This window comes from Leucopleurus acutus (genome assembly GCF_964270905.1).
Source record: "Leucopleurus acutus genome assembly, chromosome: 18".
NCBI lineage: Eukaryota > Metazoa > Chordata > Mammalia > Artiodactyla > Delphinidae > Leucopleurus > Leucopleurus acutus.
The window spans coordinates 52448905-52474590 of record NC_139160.1 but is presented as its reverse complement, the minus strand read 5'-3'; the positions used below and the strand labels follow the sequence as shown (position 1 = coordinate 52474590).

The following is a 25686-nucleotide window of genomic DNA, read 5'->3' as shown; positions in this document are numbered from 1 at the left end:
CAGTTAAGTCATTGAAACAGTAACATGGCAAGGAATAACTGTTGTTAAATTTGCACACATTTTTCTTTGTGTATCAGATCACAAAAGAGGAAGAGCGAGAGAAGAAGTTTTCTAGAAGGCTAAATCACAGTCCTCCTCAGTCAAGCTCCCGATACAGAGAAAATAGGTGATTGATTCTTTGAACCATGTTCAATGTTTAGACATTACTTTTATTTTATATGAATATTTAGACTTGATTTTCTTTTACATAGGGGTAAGTAATATCTACTCTTTTATTGGTCTAGGAAAGTGATAACTCACTCCTTTTCTACCAAGAATATCTAGGTGTGATTTGTTGGTCCTGGAAGTGAGATTTAGAACAGTGCTTGGCATATGTTGGTTATTGTTATTATTTTTATTCCTAACTGCAAATTCCAGTGAAGTCTTAATGTGAGACCTTTTTTGCCCAAAGTTTCCCTTTAGAGTAAATACATTATTTTTCCCATTAAGGCTTCAAAAGCATTTAGAGTGCAGTGCATGTAATATATACCTATAAGTATGAGACTGTGTACAAGACAGTATATACTACAGGACATATGTACAGATCCCTTAATGTATAGATGCATTTGTGTATAAAATGAAGACTTCAAAAGAGTTCTTTTTTTCCTTAGAGGTTTTAGAGTACTTTAGCAGGTCATGTTCAGGTTTTCAGTTTTTTGAGTTTCCTATGTTTGTATTCTGATGATGGAATAAAGAATCATGGTACAAGAATAAAATAGAACTTTTGCATTTAATTAGAGTTTTTCCTGTATCCACTTAAATATTTTCATAAAAGTGATCATATATTTCTTTAGAAGTCGTGATGAGAGGAAAAAAGATGATCGTTCTCGCAAAAGAGATTATGATCGAAACCCTCCTCGAAGAGATTCATACAGAGACCGGTACAATAGAAGACGAGGGCGAAGTCGCAGTTACAGCAGGAGTCGGAGTCGAAGTTGGAGTAAAGAGAGGCTTCGTGACAGGGATAGAGATAGAAGCAGGACTAGAAGCAGAAGCAGGACCCGAAGCAGGGGTAAATAATCCACATATATGTGTATTTTGGTTGGCACTTTCATTGTGAAAAAAATTCTGTATTTGAGGGTTTTAAAAATTGTTTTAATTTTTGTCAGTGTTATCTTTATTTTTTTCTATTTTGATGTATTTTGTGGGTCCAAGTGAATACTTTTTAAAAATTTCTTTAAAAATTTTTATTTTATACAAATTAAAGCTACAATGAATTACCACTGTACACCCATCAGAATGATTGAAATTAAAAAGACTTGCTTTACCCAGTGTTGGTGAGGATGGAGATAAGCTGGAACTCTTTGGAAAACACTTGAACAGTATCTTAAAAATGTTAAGCCTGTACCTACCAAATGATCCAGTCAGTCATTCCACTCCTAGGTGTTTACTTAAAAGAAATGAAAGTGTATTTCCACACAAAGACATACACAGATGGTCATGGCAGCTTCATTTGTTATAGCCAAAAGCTAGAAACAATCCAAACGTCCATCAACAGGTGAATAGATGAACAAATTATGGTATATCCATAGAATGGATAAAAAGGAAAGAACTATTGATACATGCAGGAAAATGCATGAATCTCAAAATAATTATGCTGATTGAAAGAAGCCACACAAAAAAGTGTGTGTGTGTGTGTGTGTGTGTGTGTGTGTGTGTGAGAGAGAGAGACAGACAGACAGACAGACAGACAGACAGACAGACAGACATAGAATTTTAGAAAATGCAGACTAATCTATGATGACAGAAAACAACTCAGTGGTTGCCTGGGATAAAGTAAAGGAGAGATGGATCATAAAAGGGAACAAGGATACTTTTGGGGGGTGATGAGTATGTACAGTATATACCTTATTTTGATTGTGATGTTTGGTTTCACAGGTGTATACATCGATCAAAATTCATTAAATTGTACATTTTAAGTATGTTCAGTTTATCATATATCAGACCTCAAAACTATGAAAACAGTTAAAAATTTTCATTTCAGGTGTGTGAGTTTACAGGAGTGTCTCATTTCCAACATGCATATTTTTCTTTCAATGTGTATTATTGAAAGGGATATATTGCAGGCAGTAGAACAACTAAACACCTTAAGAGTAAAACACCTTTACTCAACTTAGATTTTTACTACCCTTGCGACCTTTATTGTATAGTTACTTTTAGTCTTTAGGAAATAATATTTATGGCTTTTGTATAAGCCCTGTATTTCTCTGTTACTCTTAGAGTTTTTCCCCGCCCCGTGATCTAGGTGTATTAGGCCTTTCTGCACATTGCTTCACTTAACTGATCTCCTTAATGTCTTTTCTCTTTCCTTGGTAAATTTTCTTTTCTTGGCCCAGTTAATTTCTTTGTGTTTATTATGTACTCCTTTTTCTTCCTCTTTACACATCCATTCTCATCTTCAACAAATAGTGTTCAGTGTATAAAGCCATGCTAGGACCTTTGAATGGATGACAACTAAATATTCACCACAGAAAAAATAACCATACTTGTATATTTTGTTTTGTTGGCTAAAGTTATGCATACTAAGATTGCAATGAAGAAAATTTAAAAATTCTCTGCTAAGTAAAGCTCAAAGAAAAATCTCATTAAGTACAACAAGTTTATGTGTGGTTTTTTAGTTTAGGTCATATTGAAAAGAAATTGCTTATCTTGGAACATTGTATATACATTGAATAGTTTTTAAAAGGAGGATTGTGTAAAATTTGAACTTTTTCTCTATGTTTAGCAAAAATATTGGGTTGGCCAAAAGGTTCATTTGGGTTTTTCCATAACGTCTTATGGAAAAACCCAAACGAACCTTTTGGCGAACCTAATATCTATTTCTTAGCTTGGGGACATGTGTGTTTTTTGTTTTTTTGTTTAATAGAGTGTAGTTTTATAAGTCATTTATATTTTATTGCAGAAAGGGATCTGGTAAAACCTAAATATGACCTGGATAGAGCAGATGCATTAGAAAACAATTATACTCCAGTCTCTTCGGTACCTAATATTTCATCTGGCCACTACCCTGTACCTACTTTGAGCAGCACTATTACAGTAATTGCTCCTACTCATCATGGTAATAATACTACCGAAAGTTGGTCTGAATTTCATGAAGACCAAGTGGACCATAACTCGTATGTAAGACCACCAATGCCAAAGAAACGGTGTAGAGACTATGATGGTAAGCCTGTCAACTATTTCATGAGGTATCGAATTAATATTTCCAGCTGAGTAACTTCTGTAAATTTAGGTTATACACACTCAAAGACTTAACCTATTGGAAATAGTGGGAAATTAGTTTTAAGCACTTCATGAATTCCTCAGTATATTACTGAAGTCTTCATTAGTCACCACTGACTATTGAATATTAATTTAAATAGTGTTTATTTGCACCAAGTCTTAACATATTTTTGGAATTTGCCAAACAAGAGTAATATCTACTGAGTAACCTACCAGGGAATTGGCTACTGAAACATTCTTGACAAAACTTACTTCTTTAGAAATCAGTGGTTATTAGAATGTTAGTAAAACCTAGAAATGTGAATATCACCTATATAAGCATTTTATAAATGAATTGAAGACTCTTTAAGATTTTACTGTAAAAGTTTTGTAAACTGTATTAAAGCTGTATCATGTTGCTAGCTGGGTATACTCATTTTAATTTGGTAATATTTTTTAGTGGGTATGTTAGCTATATTTTCACTTAATATATATTTTATATTACTGGAAATGAGTAGGTAGCTCTTGTGATATGGTTACTTATATTTGCCCAGTATTAAAAATATTCCTATTTTTAAATATCTCCACTTTTTTTAACTTAGAGAAAATGTATATGTCCAGCGGTTTTCATATTTCTTTCTAATTGTTCTTCCTCACAGAAAAGGGTTTCTGTATGAGAGGAGACATGTGCCCTTTTGATCATGGAAGTGACCCGGTAGTTGTAGAAGATGTCAATCTTCCTGGTATGCTGCCTTTCCCAGCACAGCCTCCTGTTGTTGAAGGACCACCTCCTCCTGGACTCCCTCCACCACCACCAATTCTTACACCCCCACCTGTGAATCTGAGACCCCCAGTGCCACCGCCAGGCCCATTACCACCCAGTCTACCACCTGTCACAGGTAAGTAAATATGTTTGCCTATGCTTATTATCTATCCATTCATAGTCTTTTATAAAAGTTGATAGTTTGATGCTTGATTTTGTTAAAAGTATCTAAAGTAATCCTATAGATGCCTGTTAGGAACTAAGAGTAAGATGCTCCCATCTGGAATATACTCCTTATTTTTCAGGCTGTGCCAAACCTATGGTTTACTGTGGTTTAGGGTGGCCCTGAATTATGCATGTTACTGATGAATCCCAGCTATCTGTAGTCCTTTATAGCTTAAGACAAACCTGTTTTGGAATACATTAAATGAATATTTTACCCTGAAAAACTCATATAGTTGTAAGAGCTTGGTGTTTGTAGATATTATAATTTGCTAAAGGAGAATATCACGTTTGGATATACAATAACTTATTTTATTTGTTTGCTTTCAGATGATATTTCTTATTCTTTGGTTTTGACAGGACCACCACCTCCACTTCCTCCTTTGCAACCATCTGGCATGGATGCTCCCCCAAACTCTGCGACCAGCTCTGTTCCTACTGTGGTAACAACTGGCATCCATCACCAGCCTCCTCCTGCTCCACCCTCTCTTTTTACTGCAGGTGCGGTTTTGGCCCTCTCTGTATTAATAATGTAGTATAGTTTAGAGAAGAGTTTTAGGTGAGGAATTTAAAAATGTCTAGAGAGTGAATTGCTCTATCAAGTCTGTTTTTCTTACTAAAATTATATGGAATAAAATGTAGACATGGTGAATGCACATTAAATATAAGTTCTCAGTTACACTTTTTAAAAAACTAAGTTTTTAATAACATTTAATTTTTATAAGACTATTTTTAAAAATACATATGCATGTTAGTTATGAATTAGTAATATGTTACGTAGTTGACTTTTTCTATTATCAGTATAAAAAAATTACCAAGAGGAGTTTTATAATTGTTTTTTAATTGCAGTTTTTGTATTACCAGATACATATGACACAGATGGCTACAATCCTGAAGCCCCAAGCATAACAAACACTTCCAGACCAATGTATCGACACAGAGTGCATGCACAAAGGCCTAACTTGATAGGACTAACATCAGGGGATATGGATTTGCCACCCAGAGGTACTATGATGAATCTTTTCTTCTTATCATTTTCATAATATCGAGAGTGGCAAAGCATTTGAAAAGAACAGTCGGTCCTGTGTTTATTGGAGTTGAGTAAGGGATGATGCTTATGTTTGTTCCTTGGATCCTTTGGTCTCACATGAGAGAGAAGGTAATGTGTGGTACCCTATTTGTGGTATTGGTGACATTTTATTCTGTCATCCAAGGGGAAAGGAATTTCCCCAAAGTCCTTATTTTCTAGCTTTTTGGGGGTATATGCTATCATTTGCAGTCTTAATTGGTTCATTTAAACTCTTTAAGAATAATGCTTTAATTCCTAAAGATAAATTCTTTTGTAGTTTAGATCATGAAATTAGCTGTACAAATTTAATGCTTGATACATATTTTATTTTTGTTTGCTTTTGACATGTTAGAATTTGATACTGGTTTGCTTATAATACTTTAAGCAAAAAGAATTATATTTTAGAAAGTGACTTGTTAGCTTTTAAAATTTTCTTAGAGGAGACAGACTTTTTGGTATAATTTCTAAATGGGAGAAGAATATAGAATTTAGACTGGTCCACAAGCCAGGGCAGGAAAAGTGCTATACAGAGGTGCAAACTGATACAAAGGTTCAGAGGAGGGAGAGTTCACATTAATTTGAAAGGTGGAGCAATGTTGTCAGACATTATAGAAAATATTATACAGGCCAATAAAAATATATCTTTTTTCCTAACTACTTCAACTAACTTTTAAATCCCATTTTCTTTCCAATCTTTCCTTGCCATCTTTTATTTCTAGTAAAAAAAAAAAAAAAGTCATGCATTGTCAGTTGTGAATAAAAGTCCAACTTGTTTAAATAAGTAACAGTCTGTACCTAATGTGGTTTAGTAAACTTGTGTTTACTTACACTTTGCACTTTTTTTGTTTGTTCATTAGAAACTGTCAGATTCTGAGCATCTACTTTGAGTGTTCAGAGAACTTTCTGTGGTGGAGGACTGAGGAACATTTTAATTTCTATCCTGTGAGATCACAGGACAACATTTCATGTGGATGTCCCTTTCCCCCCACACCTTTTAAAGTCTCTTTGAGGCATTCTAATGACTTTCATTAATAACAGCAATAGAAAAAAGGTTTCTTAACAATTTTTATGTAAGGGAAATAAGATTGTTTGTAATTGAAAAGTAGCCACTTAAGATTATGGCTGTTCATGGTATTTACTCATCCCTTGAGTGTCTCCTACCTGACTAGTTCAGAGAAAAACCCTTCCTTCTTTGGGTCACTACTTAGCACTCATTTTCTTTTCATTATACCAGTATTCCTTGCTCTTGCTGGAACCATCAAATCATCTCATTCTTACCTTGCTGCTTTGGAGTGGCATAAATGTATGCCACTATAGATCAACATTTATTAGATCCATCCCAAATCTAGGACAGTTTTTTGCTGGTGATTGAGAGAAGACAGAAGGATCAAACCCCTTGCACATAAATCTTACCATATAGAAGTTGGAATTGTGGTAATTTCAGCTCCACATGCATGTAGTTACAAGTTATAGGAAATGGCTCTATTGAGATATAAATGTCTGGTATGCCTACTTAGAAATTTGAATGCCTTTTCTTATAGAATCATTATACATAATGATTATTTTATTACTTTTTAAATTTCTTTAGGTACATCATGTACTATTTCTGTAAGCTGGTTTAGGAATATATTTTCCATTAATAACATTGTTTTTATGTACCAGACAACTGATTTAGCAAACCATTTAAATTGAGGATTACCTATACTTCTGGTTGCCTTATCTTTTTTCAGTCCTCCTCCCCTTAAAATTTTCTCATCTATTGCCCATTTGGTTTGAAATTTACTGGCCTGGATTGGGACATATACATAATTAAAAGTTTATAATATTGTTCATTATATAATTACTATACATTTCTAATAGCCTATAGATGGCCTCATTTACATTTGTCACAGACTATTATGTGATAACTATATTTTTATGCTTCATACTTTCAACTTTATAGGAAATTATTGTTATTAAACAAATGAAAAAAATTTAGGCCTTTTGATGCCTTGGAATCAAAAAAGTGATAATTGTACTTTCTAGATTTCTAAGGCAGTGGAGAACTTGATAGACACTCCCTTGACTGGATATAGTTAGGTAGGAAGAAGGGCTAAGTGGTTTTTCATTTGCCATCAACAAAACCAGTGCTGAAAACGTTAAGCAGAAAAACAATTTATTAAAAAGATATCAGGGGAAAACACAGTAAATACAACTAATAGACACATTTACTAATTGTATATCAAGAGGAACTTGCTTCTGTGTGTTTAGCACTCCTTTTAAATAAATAACAGTGAAAGAGAATATGAGTGAGAGAATACAGATGAGTTGGAGCAAACACATCACTGCCTTTCTTGGTGAACCTTCAGATAAAGAATATATTAAAGTACAAAAGGATATTGGATAGCTCAAAGACTCTTTAAAAGGGCTAGTGAACATGTTTGGGAGGCAGGAATAGGCCAGAAATTCTGTTGCAGAACTGGTCCTGTGAAGATACCACTCGGCAAAGAAACTACAACTTGCACTGTGAATGCCAGCAATGCCAGATACTGGATGTTTCCACCTGATCTGCTGTAGAGATGTGGGATAAGTCAGAGTTAGCCGGAAAAAGGGGGTCAATAAAGCACATATATCCTGTGCTACTTTTGTGAAACTGGAAGATCTTTTTGATTAGGAACAGAGGGAGTAAGGGATATGGGAACGGGGAGGTAGGAGGCCAATTAAAGGCGTTTGAAAAATTCTAGAAAAGAGATGATAAGTAGCTAGACTAGGGTAGTAACAGTGGGAAGTAAGAGATTTAAGTTTAGTGGAAAGAGTTGACAACACCTTTAATTTATTGAATTTGGGGACTTAGAATGGGGGTAATGGAGAAGGTGAAATGAAAGACACCAGGTTTCTGTTTCGAATAATTGGGCAGATGATAATATCATTCATTGAGAGGAAGAACAGATTTGGTAGGAGGATCTCCTGCATGGAGACTATAGTGGTAGCCATAAGAGAGATTGTGCTGAAACAGATCCTAAGTTCTTTTGGTTAGTTATATGTTTAGAAATACTCAGAATAGGAGTTATATAACCAATTTATCCATCTTTTAAGAAAGGAGTTTTAAAATATATTTTTTCCGTGTGGACTAATGTTAGCATGTTTTAAACTTTGGCGTCATTTGGGAATAACAGGTTAAATGTAGTTTTGTGTTTGTCAAACTCCATCTAAGTGTATGTAAAATGTTGAAAGTAGCACATATTTACAGCTCTTTTGCACTGCATTTCAATGTTGAATATTTACCTTTTTTAATTTAACATGATTTTATTTTGTTAATATGCTGATGTTTAAATAAGCAACTCATTTCAGTCACAACTCCAAGTTATTGAGTCTTAGGATTACTAGACTAGTGTTAAATTTTAAATCTTGTAGATTGTGCATTTAATTTCAAAACTATAAACTCAGCCCCAAGATGATTTATTTATTATTAATTTGACATATGAGAATTACTGATTATTGTTCAGTTAAGCGTGAAAGGAATTCAAAATAAGTTAAAATCCCTTAGATGACTGTATTTAGATGTACTTATATTTCTATTTCTTCTAAAATGTGTATTTGGACAAAAATCCAGAACTTTGTTTTTAATGCAGATTTAAGGAGGTGGCTACGATTAACAGAAAATATTAATCTATGCTTTCTTTTCTTTTGTTTCAAACAGAAAAGCCTCCTAATAAAAGCAGTATGAGGATAGTAGTGGATTCAGAATCAAGGAAAAGAACCATTGGTTCTGGGGAGCCTGGAGTTCCTACAAAGAAGACTTGGTTTGATAAGTAAGCTGGCAGGGGAAATTGAGGAATTTTATTATGCAGTGATCTTTAGGATCGTTGCAGTATTATTGTGACAGTATAGTGGTCTCTTTCAAAATAAAATTTATTCTGTAGGCAGTCCCCAACTAAAGTGTATAGTATTTGTTTTCTAAAAATATGTAAGTTAGTAGTCTGGTACTTGGAAGGTACTTTCTTATAGAAATGGTGTGGTGGTTGAGCACATTATTTTTCCTATTTGTACCTCCCCCTACCTTCACAAAAACAACAACAACCCACCCCTTAATTTAGCAATGTTGTTGAATACTAGCTGTTTAAAGGATAGTCATGAGCCTACTCTTAGGGAAGGAAGGAAGGGTTAGGTATGAGAGGAGACTTTACATGTGGGCAGTTCCTGTTAGGAGTTAGAAAGCAGCCTTTGTGGGGGTAGGGGAAGCTGTGTGTTTGATGATTCATTTGCATGTTTGAGGAAAGACTGGGATCACACTTTTAGAGCTTTAACATATGTTTAATAATGGATAATTTCTAGTTCTGTTTCTGCCTTTAATTCTGTGATTTAGGGCAAGCAATGTAACCTCCCTGGGCCACAGTTTTGACCCCCTTTCTTCAAGTGTCAAACGTATGGTCTACAATTCTGACTTTTTTTTTTTTTTTAATTTTTTTTTTTTTTTTTTGTGGTACGCGGGCCTCTCACTGTTGTGGCCCCTCCCGTTGCGGAGCACAGGCTCCGGAGGCGCAGGCTCAGCGGCCATGGCTCACGGGCCCAGCCACTCCGGGGCATGTGGGATCCTCCCGGACCGGGGCACAAACCTGTGTCCCCTGCATCAGCAGGCGGACTCTCAACCACTGCGCCACCAGGGAAGCCCTGACTTTTTTTTTTTAATTGGAAGGAGGTCGAGACAGTCATTTCTTGCTTTTAATCAATGTTTTGAAGTAGGAAATATCTCAATAAGTTAGCCTTTGCAGAAATGGCAAAGGTTATATAGGCAAATTGACTGAAAGAGGGTGCTAGGAACTTTTCTGCTAAGAATTTTAAGTAGGAGTGGAATAGAAGTGAAAAGGAACAAATGATGAGGAAGAAACCTTCTCATTTGGCTTCCATGAAAGATAATGAACACTACTCATTTGGAAACTTCATTTTTTGAGGGAAAAAAAAATTCCCTTTATCAACTAGCAATTTCAATTTTGAAAAAAAAAATTGAACTTAAGTTGCAAAACTTTATTCCTTTGTACTTGATAGGGATCAGGATTTATAAATGAATGTATTAATTAACTTGATTTTTGTTACAGGCCAAATTTTAATAGAACAAACAGCCCAGGCTTCCAGAAAAAGGTTCAGTTTGGAAATGAAAATACCAAACTTGAACTTAGAAAAGTTCCTCCAGAATTAAATAATATCAGCAAACTTAATGAGCATTTTAGTCGATTTGGAACCTTGGTTAACTTACAGGTAAGAGCTTTGAAGTGATTCTGTTGTCTCTGCTTAATTATCTAGAGAGGGAATCTTAATATAGTAAGAAAAATAGTTTTATAAGAAAATATTATGGAAACTTTGGTAATATTCTAAGTTTAGAAAATTGGATATGAAGTGAAACTTTTTATTTTAGGAAAATGTGATTTTGAATAACTATTTACTTTCAAAAGGCAGGAGACTTGATTGATCTTATTATACACTTTTTACCTAATAGAGATTATCATAAAATTACAGCAAAGTTAAATAACCACAGTGGTAAAATCTAATCTTAAAGTAGTTTTCATTTCCTTAGTTTCACATTAGCAGAATGCTTCAGTCAGATTTATTTTTGCTGCCGCTATGGTGGGACACATTTAATAGATACTTTGGGGGCCCAGATACCAGGTAATCCATAATCAGTTTAAACATTTACTTTTTACTCTTCCACTTTTGAACATCTCTTAAGATAAATATCAGTGTAATTTGTATTTGATTTCCCCTAAAATTAGACCTTGGCTTAGCTATATGTTACTTGTGAGGTTATTTATTATTGAGTTTACATTATGTAATATGTTGAAAGTTCAAATAATGTTGGGCTTCTTCTCCAGTTTGTGCAGCATTCTTTTGAACTAAATTATTTCCCATAATTGGATAAGAATAAATGTTAGAGAGTACAGCTTAATTTGATATTTGGAAAAATTTGTTTTCTTTCCATTTAAAAAATAATATTATAAAAGTAATAGATGAGGGACTTCTCTGGTGGTGCAGTGGTTAAGAATCCACCTGCCAATGCATAGGACACGGGTTTGATCCCTGGTCCAGGAAGATCCCACATGCCGCGGAGCAACTAAGCCCGTGTGCCACAACTACTGAGCCTGCGCTCTAGAGCCCACGAGCCACAACTACTGAGCCCGCGTGCCTAGAGCACGTGCTCCGCAACAAGAGAAGCCACCGCAATGAGAAGCCTGCGCACTGCAACGAAGAGTAGCCCTTGCTCACCGCAGCTAGAGAAAGCCCTCAGGCAGCAACGAAAACCCAACGCAGCCAAATCAGTCAGTCAGTCAATCCCTAAAATGAAAAGAAAGTTCAACAAAAAAGGGTGGGGCAGTAGAGATTTACATAGAATTTAAAGAAAATGTGTTCAGCTCTCTGTCTCTTCCATTCTTCTTCTCATATATACCCATAATATTATTACTTTATTGGTAACAATTTACCATGTGTTATTTTGGATTTTTTGTTTTGTATTTCTGTGAGTATGTATCTACCTATAAATCAGTATGCAAACTTAAAAATATGTACATATTTAAAAGTATGTGGGTCTCTAGTATACATATTACCCTGTAGTTATTTACTGCATCTTGAATATCTCTAAATATCTTTTTATGGCAATTCGATTTATCTAGCACGTTTAGATCTAGACTTTAAAAAGTTCTTTTCCTTACACAGTTAACTACATTAGTAATATTAAATTTAAAGAAGTTTAAAGCTGAGGGTTAAAACATGGTATCTCACCATTGTTTCAACTTGTATTTCCTCAGTTACTGGTGAGATTGGTATCTTATCTCTGTACAGGTCCTACTGCTGTATCTGTATACTACCTGCATTATTATTTATAAAATACATATATTTGAAAGTTAGTTTAAAAAAACCCTTTAGCTTTATCCTAATATAACTGCCCCCCCCTCTGTTTTACATGAATCACTATTTAATTCTTAACAACTACTGAGTGGGTATTGTTATCTGGAGCGAGGTTGCTTGATTCAGGGTCTGTGTGCTTAATCCTTATTTTGTATTGCTTTGCATCACCAGTAGTTTATATAACATACTTCGGAAAGTACTGGTATTATTGAAAGAACAGGAAATTGAACACTAAAAAGCCCTGGATCTACTACTTACTCATTGTATGGATCTACAGAATCACGCACTCTTTGAATCTTAGTTTCCTTATGTGTAAAATGTGATTGTTGCTATTGTTTTGTAGATCTTACTCCCCCTGCCCACCTTAAATTTTCTTACGCTCTTGGAAATATTTTTGTGAGGGTTACCAATTTGGAAAATTTTACAGATGGATTTTTCTGTGATTTTCAATTAGAGATCACTCCTTTCAAAGTAGTTTACTGACTTTTTCTGACTCTGGGGATCTAAGTCATGTCACTCAGTGACATAAGGATTATTTCTCATAGCCTTAATATTGGGGGTAAAAAGTGAAACATTCTAATGCTTGTATTTAACATTTGTGCAGTGAGCATTCTCTACTAAGTGTTATATAGAGGAGGCTCTGATTCCACTCTGAACGGTCCTCAGTTACCATTTCTTCTGGAGTGAAAGTAGGCTACGGTAATAATCTAGATATAAGGAAGTGTAAAGGTAGACTCTTACTTGGAGGACCAATATTTCATTTCTTGGGGAATTTTACTGTATAAAGCAATAGATTCATTCGCAAATTCACTGTGCTTAATATTTTAAATTTTAGGTTGCCTATAATGGTGATCCTGAAGGTGCCCTTATCCAGTTTGCAACATATGAAGAAGCAAAGAAAGCAATATCAAGTACAGAAGCAGTGCTAAATAATCGCTTTATTAAGGTTTATTGGCACAGAGAAGGAAGCACCCAGCAGTTACAAACTACTTCTCCAAAAGTAAGAGAGAAATTTGTGTGAAATTAAATGCTTTTCTTGGAACGCTCTTGGCACAGTGTTTTTTTTTGTTTTTTGTTTTTGTTTTTTTGCGGTACGCAGGCCTCTCACTGTTGTGGCCTCTCCCGCTGCGGAGCACAGGCTCCAGACGCGCAGGCTCAGCGGCCATGTCTCACGGGCCCAGCCGCTCTGCGGCATGTGGGATCCTCCCGGACCGGGGCATGAACCCGTGTCCCCTGCATCGGCAGGCGGACTCTCAACCACCGCGCCACCAGGGAAGCCCTTGGCACAGTGTTTTTTAAAAGCAACTTCTCTAACCTGTTCTCTCATTTTATTATGACATTAATCCCTAGTTTAGATAATTATAAGATGATATGTGTAAAGCCTATAGAACAGTCCCTGTTACATGGGAGATAACTCCAGTACATGGTAGCTGTGTGTATTCTAGAAACTCAGACTGTGGGTTCATATTGGAAATCCTTCCTTCGCTCTCTTTTTCTCTCTTTCAATCAGTGAGCCAATGAATATGTAAAGTTTAATTGTTTGCAGATGTGTACTACAGCAGTTTGTTTTTCTGTTTATCTTTCTTCTGTTAACTAAAAAAAGAGACAAGATAGTGAAGGTCAGATTTTGATTTTTTTCCTCTACTTTGTAAATATTTTATGCATCTGTATACATGCATGAAGGAATTTGGGAGGTGGTTAGGTTTTGATTATAAGCTGCACTTTTAAAACTTTCTCTGCATGGGCAACTTAGTAACAAAATAACAAAGGTTACCTTCCATGCTCATGAACTAATCAACTGGTTTAACATGTTTTTCTTGTTCTGAGGTAATGCAGCCTTTAGTCCAGCAGCCCATTTTGCCTGTTGTGAAGCAGTCAGTCAAAGAGCGGTTGGGTCCGGTACCTTCAAGTACTGTTGAACCAGCAGAAGCCCAGAGTGCCAGTTCAGAACTTCCTCAGGTAAATGAAAAGTCTTACTGTGCCTGTCCTGTAATAGGTTCTCAGTCAATTAGTTTCCCTTGGTGATTTGAATTATAATTAATTGTGTGTCTGTATATATATATATGTGTGTGTATGTATGTATTATATATACGTTTTATGCAGAAATATGATTGTCTATTCGTATTTGAACACCACTTGTAAAATTTTTTTTACCATTACCATAACGTTTTCACAGTCTACTTTTCCTATAGTATTTGAATCTTAAATTCTTTCGTATAGCTAATACTTATTTATGAGAATAAATACTTTTTCACTTTGTAGAGGAGACATTTTCCAGCAAAACTGTCTAAAATGTAAAGTTTTAGTACATTAAATCTTATTTTTCCCATCATCTTTTACTTAACTAGAATGTTGTTCCAGAGATAATTATGCAGTAGACTAAACTGAAAGCTTTTGGAAAGGGAAGGCTTAAACCTTGAAGTTACTTATGCAGCTCTCTCAGAACTTTGCATCACTTATTCCTGACTCTCAAATTCTCTTCTCCATATGCCATTCCCTTCCCTCCCTTCCACACTTGAGTGGCACTTTCTTGTTTCTGCACCCTCAGTCTCTTATGTTTCAATATTTGCTGTGTGAAATAGTTAGGATGTCGTATCCTACTTAGCTAATGGATGCCACCTTGTTAAAATAAGTCTTTGTAGATAATTCCTGAAGAGTAAGATATTGAGATTTTACAAAAACATGCAGAATGTAAATTAGTAAATTATTAGGTACTAAAAAAAAACTCCTCCAATCCTGCTATCCCAAATCATCACCAAATACAGTGTATTTGGCTATAAAACAAACGTAATTTAGGAAAGAATGGCATTTGTTTTAAGCTCACAAAGCAGGCATGTATTTTAACTACTCAGATCTAATATTTAGAATGTACAAACTTTCTACTTGTCGACATAGGATTCTAAGAATGTATGGTTCTGTGTCGCTGGAGGGGACTTTAGCAACCACCTGGTTCAAATCTCTTATTTTACATCATAATTTTCCATGATTGAGTAATACTATATACTGTTTGTTTTTCCAAACATTTTCTTTCTGTCTCTGTCTTTGCAGAAGGCCCAAGGTTTTGTTATTAACATCAGTATACTTACAGAGTCAGTATATGTTAGTAAAATCAGAATGTTCAAAATCCCTACAGACTTATATATGTTTGGGGAAACACTGAATATGTCCATTTTAATTTTTTTAGAATGTAACTAAGTTATCTGTGAAGGACAGGTTGGGTTTTGTATCAAAGCCATCTGTTTCAGCAACTGAAAAGGTAAGAAGAATAGCATGATGTGTGTGTCTTGGCTTCATAAATGTTTTCAGGTGGCATCTTAATTTTTTAATTTTTTTCATAGTTCCAAACTCTTGCTTCTTAATTGTATCTTTTATTCCTACCTTTTTGCTTTCCATTTGCTGAAAAAGAAAAATATTTGCCTACCTCTTTTTGCTTTTTGCATCAGCATTTTAATACTTGCTGCTCACTGTATTTCCTTATGCTCCATTCTTTTTGTTTTTATTTACTATTTTTTCTTTAGAGATATCATACATTTTAATTTGAAAGCTCTGACAACCTTATAGAGAGGGCCATGAATTAGGAATTTTACCTGAGTTTGAGCTCTGGCTCTTCACTTACTAACTGCATGACTTTGGGCAGTGCTCTTAACCTTTCTGAACCCTTTTCCTCATCAGTAAAATGGTGATGGTAATATTTGTCTTATGGGGTTTTATGATGATTAAATAAAATCAATTATTTAAAGAGTATTTTGTAAATTAGAATGATATAAATAAGTTTTTTATTTATTACAAACAGCTATTGTGTATAGCCTGACAATATAGTTAGTTATTTCTTTTTTTAAATGAGGGGAGCAAATGCTGATTAAATTGAGAACATTTTTGGACCTGTCTTATAGTTCTGTGTAGATGTGTTATTTTTTTCTGTTTAGGTATGAGTGAATGGCCCTGATCTTTAGTCTTTTTTGAGGTATGTCGAATCACAGAATATTAGAATTAGATGATCTTTCTCATTTCTTTATCCTCACCTTAAGGAAGGTAACCCCCAAATAGTTTTATGATTGACCTATACACTATGAGTTACTGAGCTAGGACTGGAATCTGGGTCTTTGATTTCTTTCTAGTCCATGGCTCCTTCCATTATGAAGATTACGTGGGAAATTGACATTATAGTTAATTAGAGCATCCCATGAAATAGCTGACCTGCTCTCTTCACTGGTTCTTCAGTATATTATTTTCCTATTTACTGTGTTAAACTTTGGCAATTCTAGAAATTTGAGTATGAATCTCATTTTGTATATCACATTTTCTTCTTGGGTACCTCAGCATTACTTTAGGCATAAAATGCCTAAAATGATTCATTATTTCCCCTATAAAGTAATTTCTCCTCCTAGCCACCCACCTCTGGAAGTGATGCCACCATTTTCCTTGTTGTACAGTCTAGAAGCCTTAGAGTCATTCACTTGTGTTTGTAGTCCATTTGTCTCCTTCAGTTCCCTGGCCTCTGGACTGGCATCCCCCTCCTCTAGTTTACACTGCCACCATTCTACTCTCAGACTTTTTTTTTTTTTTTTTTGCGGTACGTGGGCCCCTCACTGTCGTGGCCTCTACCGCTGCGGAGCACAGGCTCTGGACACGCAGGCTTCGCGGCCATGGCTCACAGGCCCAGCCGCTCCGCGGCATGTGGGATCTTCCCACACCGGGGCACAGAACCCACGTCCCCTGCATCAGCAGGCGGACTCTCAACCACTGCGCCACCAGGGAAGCCCCAGACTTATTTTAATGTTAACTTCGTACAGAAACTTTCATTTCCTGAGCTGAATTTGCTTGATTCATAACTCATCATACCTCAATTATTGTGGTTCTGTTACCTCTGCTTTAGTTGTTCCTTTCTACCCTAATGAGCCCTTTTCTGTTCATTGTCTCTTGCTATTTCCTGCCTCTTTTTTTTTTTTTTTTGATGGTGGTTTTTCTGGAGTAATTTCCTTCTGCCTAACAGATTTCTAGTCATTCTTTTAAAGATTGAAAATCTCTCTAACCTCTACTATGAAACCTCCAGAGTTTTCCATATATGCCCCCCTCCCGAATTTGTGTGGCTTAGTCTATGCCACTAAATTTAGCAGCATCTAAATATTTACTTTGATTATTTTTATCCTCCTTGATAATAAGTAACTAAGGAATAAAATAACAATATAAGGGCTGTTACTTAGTATAGTGCTGAGCAATTCTGGTGAGGTCTACAACCCTGATTATGTGTAGGATCTGTTTATGTCAAGATTTGGATTCTGAAATTGAAGTGTACTAATTATAGCTTTTACAAAACTTTTCTAGCGTGTTTTGCTACTTGTTCTCATTATTGTTTTTTAACGTGTTTTATATAGCTTTAGATGAAAAGTGTCCAAATTTGGAATTGATAGTATAAATTTGCTAATATAGTTAGCATTAAGTATATTTGTGAAAAATCACTAATGGTAGTGGGCTATTTATGAAAAAAAACCTACTCAGTAAATATTGTAAAGAATCTTCTAAGGAAAGCAATTATTTACAAGTATGTAACTTCCTGTCATCTTCAGTGAACGTGTTTACAGAATAGCATTTTGTTTTTGCTTATTCTTGGTTATTTCTGTTCCCCTAGTCCATAGGGGTTTTTACTGCATAATCCTTAGAGCTCAGTGATTCAGAGAAGTCTTAGGAAGAGTAGGAGAATGTTCCCCATCATCAAATGTTATTTCAATTTTTTTTTAAATTGAAGGCTGGGAAAAACTCAAACCTTGCATCCAAACAATACCTTTTGTCATTGTTTTTGCGGTACGCGGGCCTCTCACTGTTGTGGCCTCTCCCGTTGCGGAGCACAGGCTCCGGACGCGCAGGCTCAGCGGCCATGGCTTACGGGCGCAGCCGCTCCGTGGCATGTGGGATCTTCCTGGACTGGGGCGCGAACCCGTGTCCCCTGCATCGGCAGGGGGACTCTCAACCACTGTGCCACCGGGGAAGCCCTTTTGTCATTGTTAAAGCAAACAAGTACACAAATGTAAAATTTTATCCCCTTCCTGTAAATAGCACCCACTAAACTCTCTAGTGATTCTTTGTTATTCTAAGATTGCATGTGAGAGGGCTAAGAAAGAGGAAACTTAAAACCTAATTTTTACTGCTAAATATTAAGATACTGTAATAGCTATTAAATAGGTATTGTTTGAGTAGAGTGATCAGTAAAATGATGTTTGAGTGCCTCAGCTTACTCTAGAGAGATTTATGAAGAATAAAGGTGGCACCTGCATATACCATCCTGGTTAGTTTTGTTTTTTCAAAAAATAAATTTATTTATTTATTTATTTTTGGCTGCATTGGGTCTTTCTTGCTGCACGCGGGCTTTCTCTAGTTGTGGCCAGCGGGGGCTACTCTCATTGTGGTGCACGGGCTTCTCATTGCGGTGGCTTCTCTTGTTGTGGAGCATGGGCTTTAGGCGCACAGGCTTCAGTAGTTGTGGCATGCAAGCTCAATAGTTGTGACTTGCAGGCTCTAGAGCACAGGCTCAGAGTATTGCGGCGCACGGGCTTAGTTGCTCTGCAGCATGTGGGATCTTCCCAGACCAGGGATCGAACCCGTGTCCCCTGCATTGGCAGGCAGATTCTTAACCACTGCACCACCAGGGAAGTCCATCCTGGTTAGTTTTTTAAAAAAGGTTTAGACTGTCCAAATTATCCCCGTAAAGCTCTTCTAAATTCTAAGAAGGTAAACTGACTAATCAGTTGAATATTTAATGTTCTTATATCAGTTTTAGGTATATCATACTTATGGTACAGGATGTTATTGTTCCTTAGCAGGGTTTTTTTTTGGTAATCTAAAAATATATCCTGGTCCCCTTGCATGATGATAAGCTGACATCTGTACCATGGAACTTTTAAAAGGGAAATTGTGTGGCATAATTGAAGGAACATTGCATGTCATATAGAGAATTTGGCTGTTAGGTTTTAGCAGCTGACATTCTGGATGATCCTGGATAAGTCTTACTTTCTGTTTCCTTAACGATAAAATACAGTCATTTAAGTAACCCTTTGATTTTTAAAATTTGTATTTGTTGTGTAATTTTGCTATGTTATTATAAAGATTAAGGAAATGTATGATCATTTCTTTTCATAACTGTTATTGACTAATTTTAATTTTAAAAAATGGATTGGCCTCTGTCAGGATTATTCTGTGGATTACTCAGTCAGTATTATTACCAGGATTATTTTTCTTACAGAGAAATATGATTTATATAAAATTATTTGCTATGCTGAATTTTCTGGGAACCGAGCTGTTGTAGCAAAAATTGATTACTGACTTAAACATGTTTTTCTTTGATGTTAAGATATTTCTCTGCAAGATCTTCAATCCCTTTGTCTCTTTTAAGCTACTTGGTATTCTTGTAAGAAATAAAATCGTTAATTCCTGAAAATATTTGATAAACTTAATTTTAAAGTAAACTCCTGTCGTCCTCACTGGAATTCCCAGTTAAGTTTTGCTACAGAAAACACATCTGTATGCTGCTTTAAGGGAATGTCATAAGTGAACATTGAGATTTATTGAAAGGCTGATTATTTACTTAATATAAAAGTTGACTATATGGTAATTATATATTAATAAGTTTCCTACACATAACTCCTCAGAATACTGCCTTTTTTTTTGTGGTACGTGGGCCTCTCACTGTTGTGGCCTCTCCCGTTGCGGAGCACAGGCTCCGGACGCGCAGGCTCAGTGGCCACGGCTCACGGGCCTAGCCACTCCGCGGCATGTGGAATCTTCCCGGACCAGGGCACGAACCTGAGTCCCCTGCATCGGCAGGCGGACTCTCAACCACTGCGCCACCAGGGAAGCCAGAATACTGTCTTTTTATTGCATTTAAGCAAGGCACTTCTGCTTTAGACACCTGTGAGAACTAGCTTATTGGGAGTGTTGCTTTGGGGCATCCTAACTATGTTTCTTTTGTATTTGATTTTAACTTGGGCACTGGTTATTAAAAAATGATACTTGGATGACTTAATTTGTAATAACCTTCTTTTGCAGTAGGTAATTTTTACAAAATACTTCTTTTATTCCGTTTTTATCCGTGAGAAACATCTATTTTTCTTTTTTTTTTACAAGTACTAATAATAGTCATGGCTTGTAATATTTTATATAGGAAGTAAGATAAGGAGGTGTTAATGGATTATAACCTCTATTTTATTGGAGAATTGGCTTTTATCTTGGGAAGTAAGAGGTATTAGTGATGCATATTTTCACAACAAAGCGTGTGATACTTTTCAGCTCATCTTACGAATTGAAGAGAGCTTTGATACCCGACCTGACAAGTGTACTACAAGAAATGAAAATTACAAGCCAATATCTCATGAACATAAACGCAAAAATCCTAAGTAAAATGTTAGCAAATGTACAGTGATATGAGAAAGATAATACATCCTGACCAGGTAGAGTTTATTCCAGAAATGCAAGGTTGATTTAACATTTGAAAATCATTTATTTCACCATATTAACAAAATAAAGGGTTGGGAGGAGGTATGTGGTAGATGTTGGAGGGAGGGAGAAGGACCCCATGTGATTATCTCAGTAGAAAAGAAATGTGGTAAAATTATTTAGTCACATTAAGCATTCTGCAAACTAGGAATAGAAAAAAACTTCCTTAATTTTGACAAAGTATATTTGCAAAATAACAAACCCCTACAGTTAACATATTCAATGGTGAAATATTGAATACTTTCCCCCTGAGATCAGGAACAGCAAATGATGTCCACTCTTGTCACTTTTTTCCAGTAGTATAGGGCCTAACCACTACAATAAGGAAATAAAATAAAATAAATGGCATAAACATTGGAAAGGGAGAAACAGAACTGTGTTTACTCACAGATGATATATGATTGTATATGTAGAAAATCCAAAAGAATTCACAGGCGATTGGAATTAATAAGTGAATACAGTAAGGTCACTGGAAATAAGGTCAATATGTAAAAATACAGCACATGCAGAAACCATTTTGGAAAACAGAGGTGTGGTTGTTTAGAAAGACCACTATGTTTTTATTATATTCTTAGAATCGTAGCATCATCTTTTCTTTTGGGTTCATTACATTATTCTCTTTTGTGACAACTCTATCCTCATCTTTCGAAAAATACAGATATTTCTTGTTATTCAAACTCTTACTGTCTAAACTCTGGAACCTAATAGATTCAGATAGTGAGCAATATTTGTAATCATATAGTTCACTGTTTCTAAGAAATTTTATTTTCACATTTTTACACCTCTGAAATTGGGCTACATCTTATAGTTGTTGGTATTTATGATTATAATTGGCAGCCTTTTCCTTTAGTAGGGTTATATTAAATGACAGTGTGTCTCCTAGGCAGTGATATCTTAAGCTCAGTGAAATATATTAGCTGATGTTCTGTTTTTACAGAAGGAAGTTCCTGGAAAAAACAAGGAAGTAAGATGCTTGTAGCAATAAAGGAGTCTTCTTACTGTTATCATATACTTTTTTTTTTTTTTTTTTTTGCGTGGTATGTGGGCCTCTCACCGCCGTGGCCCTTCCCATTGCGGAGCACAGGCTCCGGACGCGCAGGCCTAGCGGCCATGGCTCACGGGCCTAGCCACCCCGCGGCACGTGGGATCTTCCTGGACCGGGGCACGAACCCGTGTCCCCTGCATCGGCAGGCGGACTCTCAACCACTGCGCCACCAGGGAAGCCCTATCATATACTTTTATTCACCTTGCAACAGCAATCCTTAGTGTGATATCTGGTGTTAATAACAGTACTTGGAAAGGGAGTGTTCCCTACTCACTGAAATTGGAGAAATGCTGAATTAAACAAATTATATAGGTTTCTTTACTTCTGGCTTTCTCACAGCTCTTACGATAATATACATTTTGAAACTAGAAAGTAGGGTTATGATATTGTTTCCAACTTTATTTGAGTATAGAAATCCTGTTTTGGTCACAACTGTTCAACTTGTTATGGAACCATCATGACGAAAACAGTTTATAAACACTCAGTCACTTTCTTATGCAGATTATCTTACGTTTCTCCCTTTATAAAGTTATTATCTCACCCTATATAATCATACAGTTTGACATTGTATGGTGTGGTAAGGTAGCATGGAATAACTTTTCCTCTAGAGTTACAGAGAATGTGACAAGTTAGACTATGAACTAAATCTGTGTCTACTTTATATTTTACTGAATGCAACCATTTCATACTTGTTAGTGATATCTTAAGTATTTTCATTATTGAAGAAAATTATCAAAGTTTGATACACATCAACTGTTGTAAAGAACCTTTATTTTTAAACGTCAGCTGTGCTATATGGAACTAGTGTAATTACAGTATTCTAGGTTTTTATTTCATTTAGAGGCTAAGACATTCTTGGATACTTAGAATAGTGATGAGTTGCCTAAGCTTTGTGATGTTCCCTAATCTAATTTCATGATAAAAGATTAGAAAGTATTGTCCAGATTGCTACTTCTCTGATATACCCAGTTATTTACATTTTAGTACCGAGAAAGTAGGGCTCTTTTTCTCATTGATACTCTTCTATTTATGTAGTTCTTCTAACCTCTTTTAGGTCATGAACTCCTTTAAGACTTTGGAAACTATGTTTTTTCCTCTGGGAAGTTACACTCTTCACACACATGGTTTCATGTTTAGATTTTATAGCATTCATAGCTCTCTTTGAAGGGATCTCTAAACTCCTTTCCAAGAACCAGTAACAAACCACTCTTTGGAACCTACAACTTTCTGCTTTCGGAGGATAAAAAAGGCAGCCTATACACTTTAATTTTCTTAAATTGACCTTTGTGTGGAAAATATTATCCACTCTGATCTACCATCATTTCATTTTAACTTGGTGCAAAAGTGTTTATTGAGTATTTGCTGTGTGCCCCGGTGCTGTTCTAGGCCCTGAAGGTAAAGCAGTGAACCAAGCAAAAAAATCCCTACCCTCATGGAATGAATTTTTGGGTTTGTGAGGACATTAGGCACCATCAGGTTGAACTTCTTATTTAATGAGCAAACTGAGGCCCAAGAAGGTACCTGAATTTACCCATTGTCTCATAATTAGTTGGTAGTAAGGTTTAGGTACTAGAAGAAGCACAAAGAGGAGAAAGACATGTTATTTTTGTTTCAGGGCTCTTACAGTGAAGATAGGGAGAGAGATATAAAATAAATTAATATGTCATCAGGTCATTTTTACTAAATATTTTAATAGGAATAATATTTCATCAAAGGACCTAGGTAGAAGAAATAAATGATTAGAGCTTTGTGGAGGTCTGGAGTGGTTGTGCTGAACCTGAGCTGAGTTTAAGGGAATAAGGTCACTTAAAGTAGGAGCAGTGCTAGCAAAGGAATGGAAATAGAAAGCAATAAGGTTAATTTCAGAAATGTAAATTACAAATGATCATTTTAAATTGTTTGCAGGACAGTGTCTGATTTCCTCCTGTGCTGTGTTCTTGTGTACAGTTTTTGCTTTAGTCACTAGGAATACTAGTAATGTATTCAACAACTAATATTTTCTCAGTGATACAGTAATGGCAGTGTTTTTTATTGATTTGAAGTTTCTGTATGTTTGCTTTTTGCTTTTCTTCTAAAGGTATATGGTGTTAATTAAAAATTTTTTTACTTTATAGTTTATCCCTCACTCATACCCTTTCTTTCAAATCACTAATGTGACTTAGTTATTACAAATATATAATACTTTTAGTTCAGTGTGGTAGATTTTGACAGGAGTGCTTTAGAGTTTTGAAGGAAATAGTACTCAGGAAATCATGAATGCTTGATACATTTTTTGAGAAATTGAATTTGTATTGGTAGGTGTTGTCTACATCTACTGGCCTAACAAAAACGGTGTATAATCCAGCTGCTTTGAAGGCTGCACAAAAAACCTTACTTGTTTCCACCTCTGCAGTTGATAATAATGAAGCACAGAAAAAAAAACAGGTAAGTATAGTAGTGTACAGAATTTGCAGGTCGGGAAGCTTTTCTGCATGTATGTGTTTTTTCAGTGCTTATCATAAAATAGAGCTAAAAGAAAGGTATATGTTGGCTGCCACTGAACTTTTATTTTCCCTAGTATATTAGTAAATATTAATTTTCATCTTGGAATGAAAGGCTCTCCTGATTGATTTTTGAAACTTGTGTACTTATTTAAGCTTTACATAGGAAAACTTTGCATTTCATTTTTGTTGCCAAGCTTCTTCAATTACAACCAGTTCTGTCTTCTTGGGTAATTTCATTTATTGGAAAGGTACATGGTAAATATTCTAATAATATTTTTGATCCCTTCTCTAGGAGGCACTGAAACTTCAGCAGGATGTAAGGAAAAGAAAACAAGAAATTTTAGAAAAGCACATTGAAACACAGAAGGTAAAATATTAAAGTTAGATTTGGCAAAATATATTTATAAGTGTCATAATTTTTAGTGAATTTAATCTTACACTCTATAGATAGTCCTGAGAAACATATTTACTGTAATTGATAATGGTAAAACTGAAATATTTATCAATAGTAATGTATATATTAATTGATAAAATGTTGGTGATGAAGTGTATTACATTGTGTAATATACATTGCACAGCGGACTGGGAAATGGATTAGTTTAAATGGAGCTATGACTATCAACTTGAAATGAAAATAAGGAATATTTATCCAGGTATGTTGCTGCACAGTAGTTCAATAGATAGTAAATGGAACCTTTTTCTCATTGTTGACATATGTACCTTTCTTTAATTGGCTTGTGATCCTCTAGTCCTATGTTGTCTGGTACAGCAGCTAAGAGCCACATCTGACTATCAGGTACTTGAAATGTGTCTAATCCAAATTGAGATGTGCTGTAAGTGTAAAATACATACCAGATTTCAAGCACGTAGTATGAAGAAAAATGGTAAAACATCCCAGTAGTTTTTGTTGAAATGTTACTTTTGATAAAATGAGTTAAATAGAATATGTATTTAATTAATTTTAATGTATCTCTTTTATCTTTGTAAGGTGGCTGCTAGAAAATTAAAAATTATGTGGCTTGCAGTATTTCTTTTGTACAGTGTTGCTCTAGTTATGGCATTTAATTAGTGTCAGTTCTTGATTATGTCTGGTAATAAAAGTTATGACACTTGAAAATATTGAAAATACACAAACTTTTTACCTTTTGGTTTAAAATGTATGTCTTTTCTAATTTAAATTTGTATGTACTTGATAAAGAGACATCACAATGCTTTACACCCAAAACTGAAACCATCTTGACTCAGAGAACCTATAATACTTTGTGATGTCTTCTCCATATTACCATGTTTATCTTCTTACTTCCTATCTATGTTGGGCATATTGTTCTTAGCCTAGCCAGTTACTGTTCCCTCTGACAAAGAAAGTAGGTAACTAAATATGCCATTTTTCTAATATCTTATATGGAGGGAAACCGTAAAACTTTTCCTCTGATTCTTTCTGGGTTACGGACTATGTTTGGAGTGGGAATACTTAGGATCAGTAATATCAGCAAGTGGATTA

General features: G+C 35.3%; 1 protein-coding gene across 9 annotated transcripts in view; it reads left to right on the top strand.

Moving 5' to 3' along the window:
- RBM26 (RNA binding motif protein 26) overlaps positions 1-25686 on the top strand; it is a 76959-nt gene that overhangs the window by 31522 nt on the left and 19751 nt on the right. Inside the window, exons 4-16 of one of the 9 annotated variants that reach the window (XM_082859767.1) lie at positions 78-166; positions 837-1051; positions 2942-3202; positions 3900-4139; positions 4556-4726; positions 5075-5230; positions 8974-9085; positions 10370-10529; positions 13006-13170; positions 13998-14129; positions 15355-15426; positions 24001-24126; positions 24478-24552. In XM_082859767.1, the coding sequence (XP_082715893.1) occupies positions 78-166; positions 837-1051; positions 2942-3202; positions 3900-4139; positions 4556-4726; positions 5075-5230; positions 8974-9085; positions 10370-10529; positions 13006-13170; positions 13998-14129; positions 15355-15426; positions 24001-24126; positions 24478-24552 (1974 nt within the window). Of the gene's footprint in view, positions 1-77; positions 167-833; positions 1052-2941; positions 3203-3899; positions 4140-4555; positions 4727-5074; positions 5231-8973; positions 9086-10369; positions 10530-13005; positions 13171-13997; positions 14130-15354; positions 15427-24000; positions 24127-24477; positions 24553-25686 lie in introns of all 9 variants that reach the window. The other 8 variants (XM_082859771.1, XM_082859770.1, XM_082859769.1 and 5 more) reach the window with 8 other exon arrangements.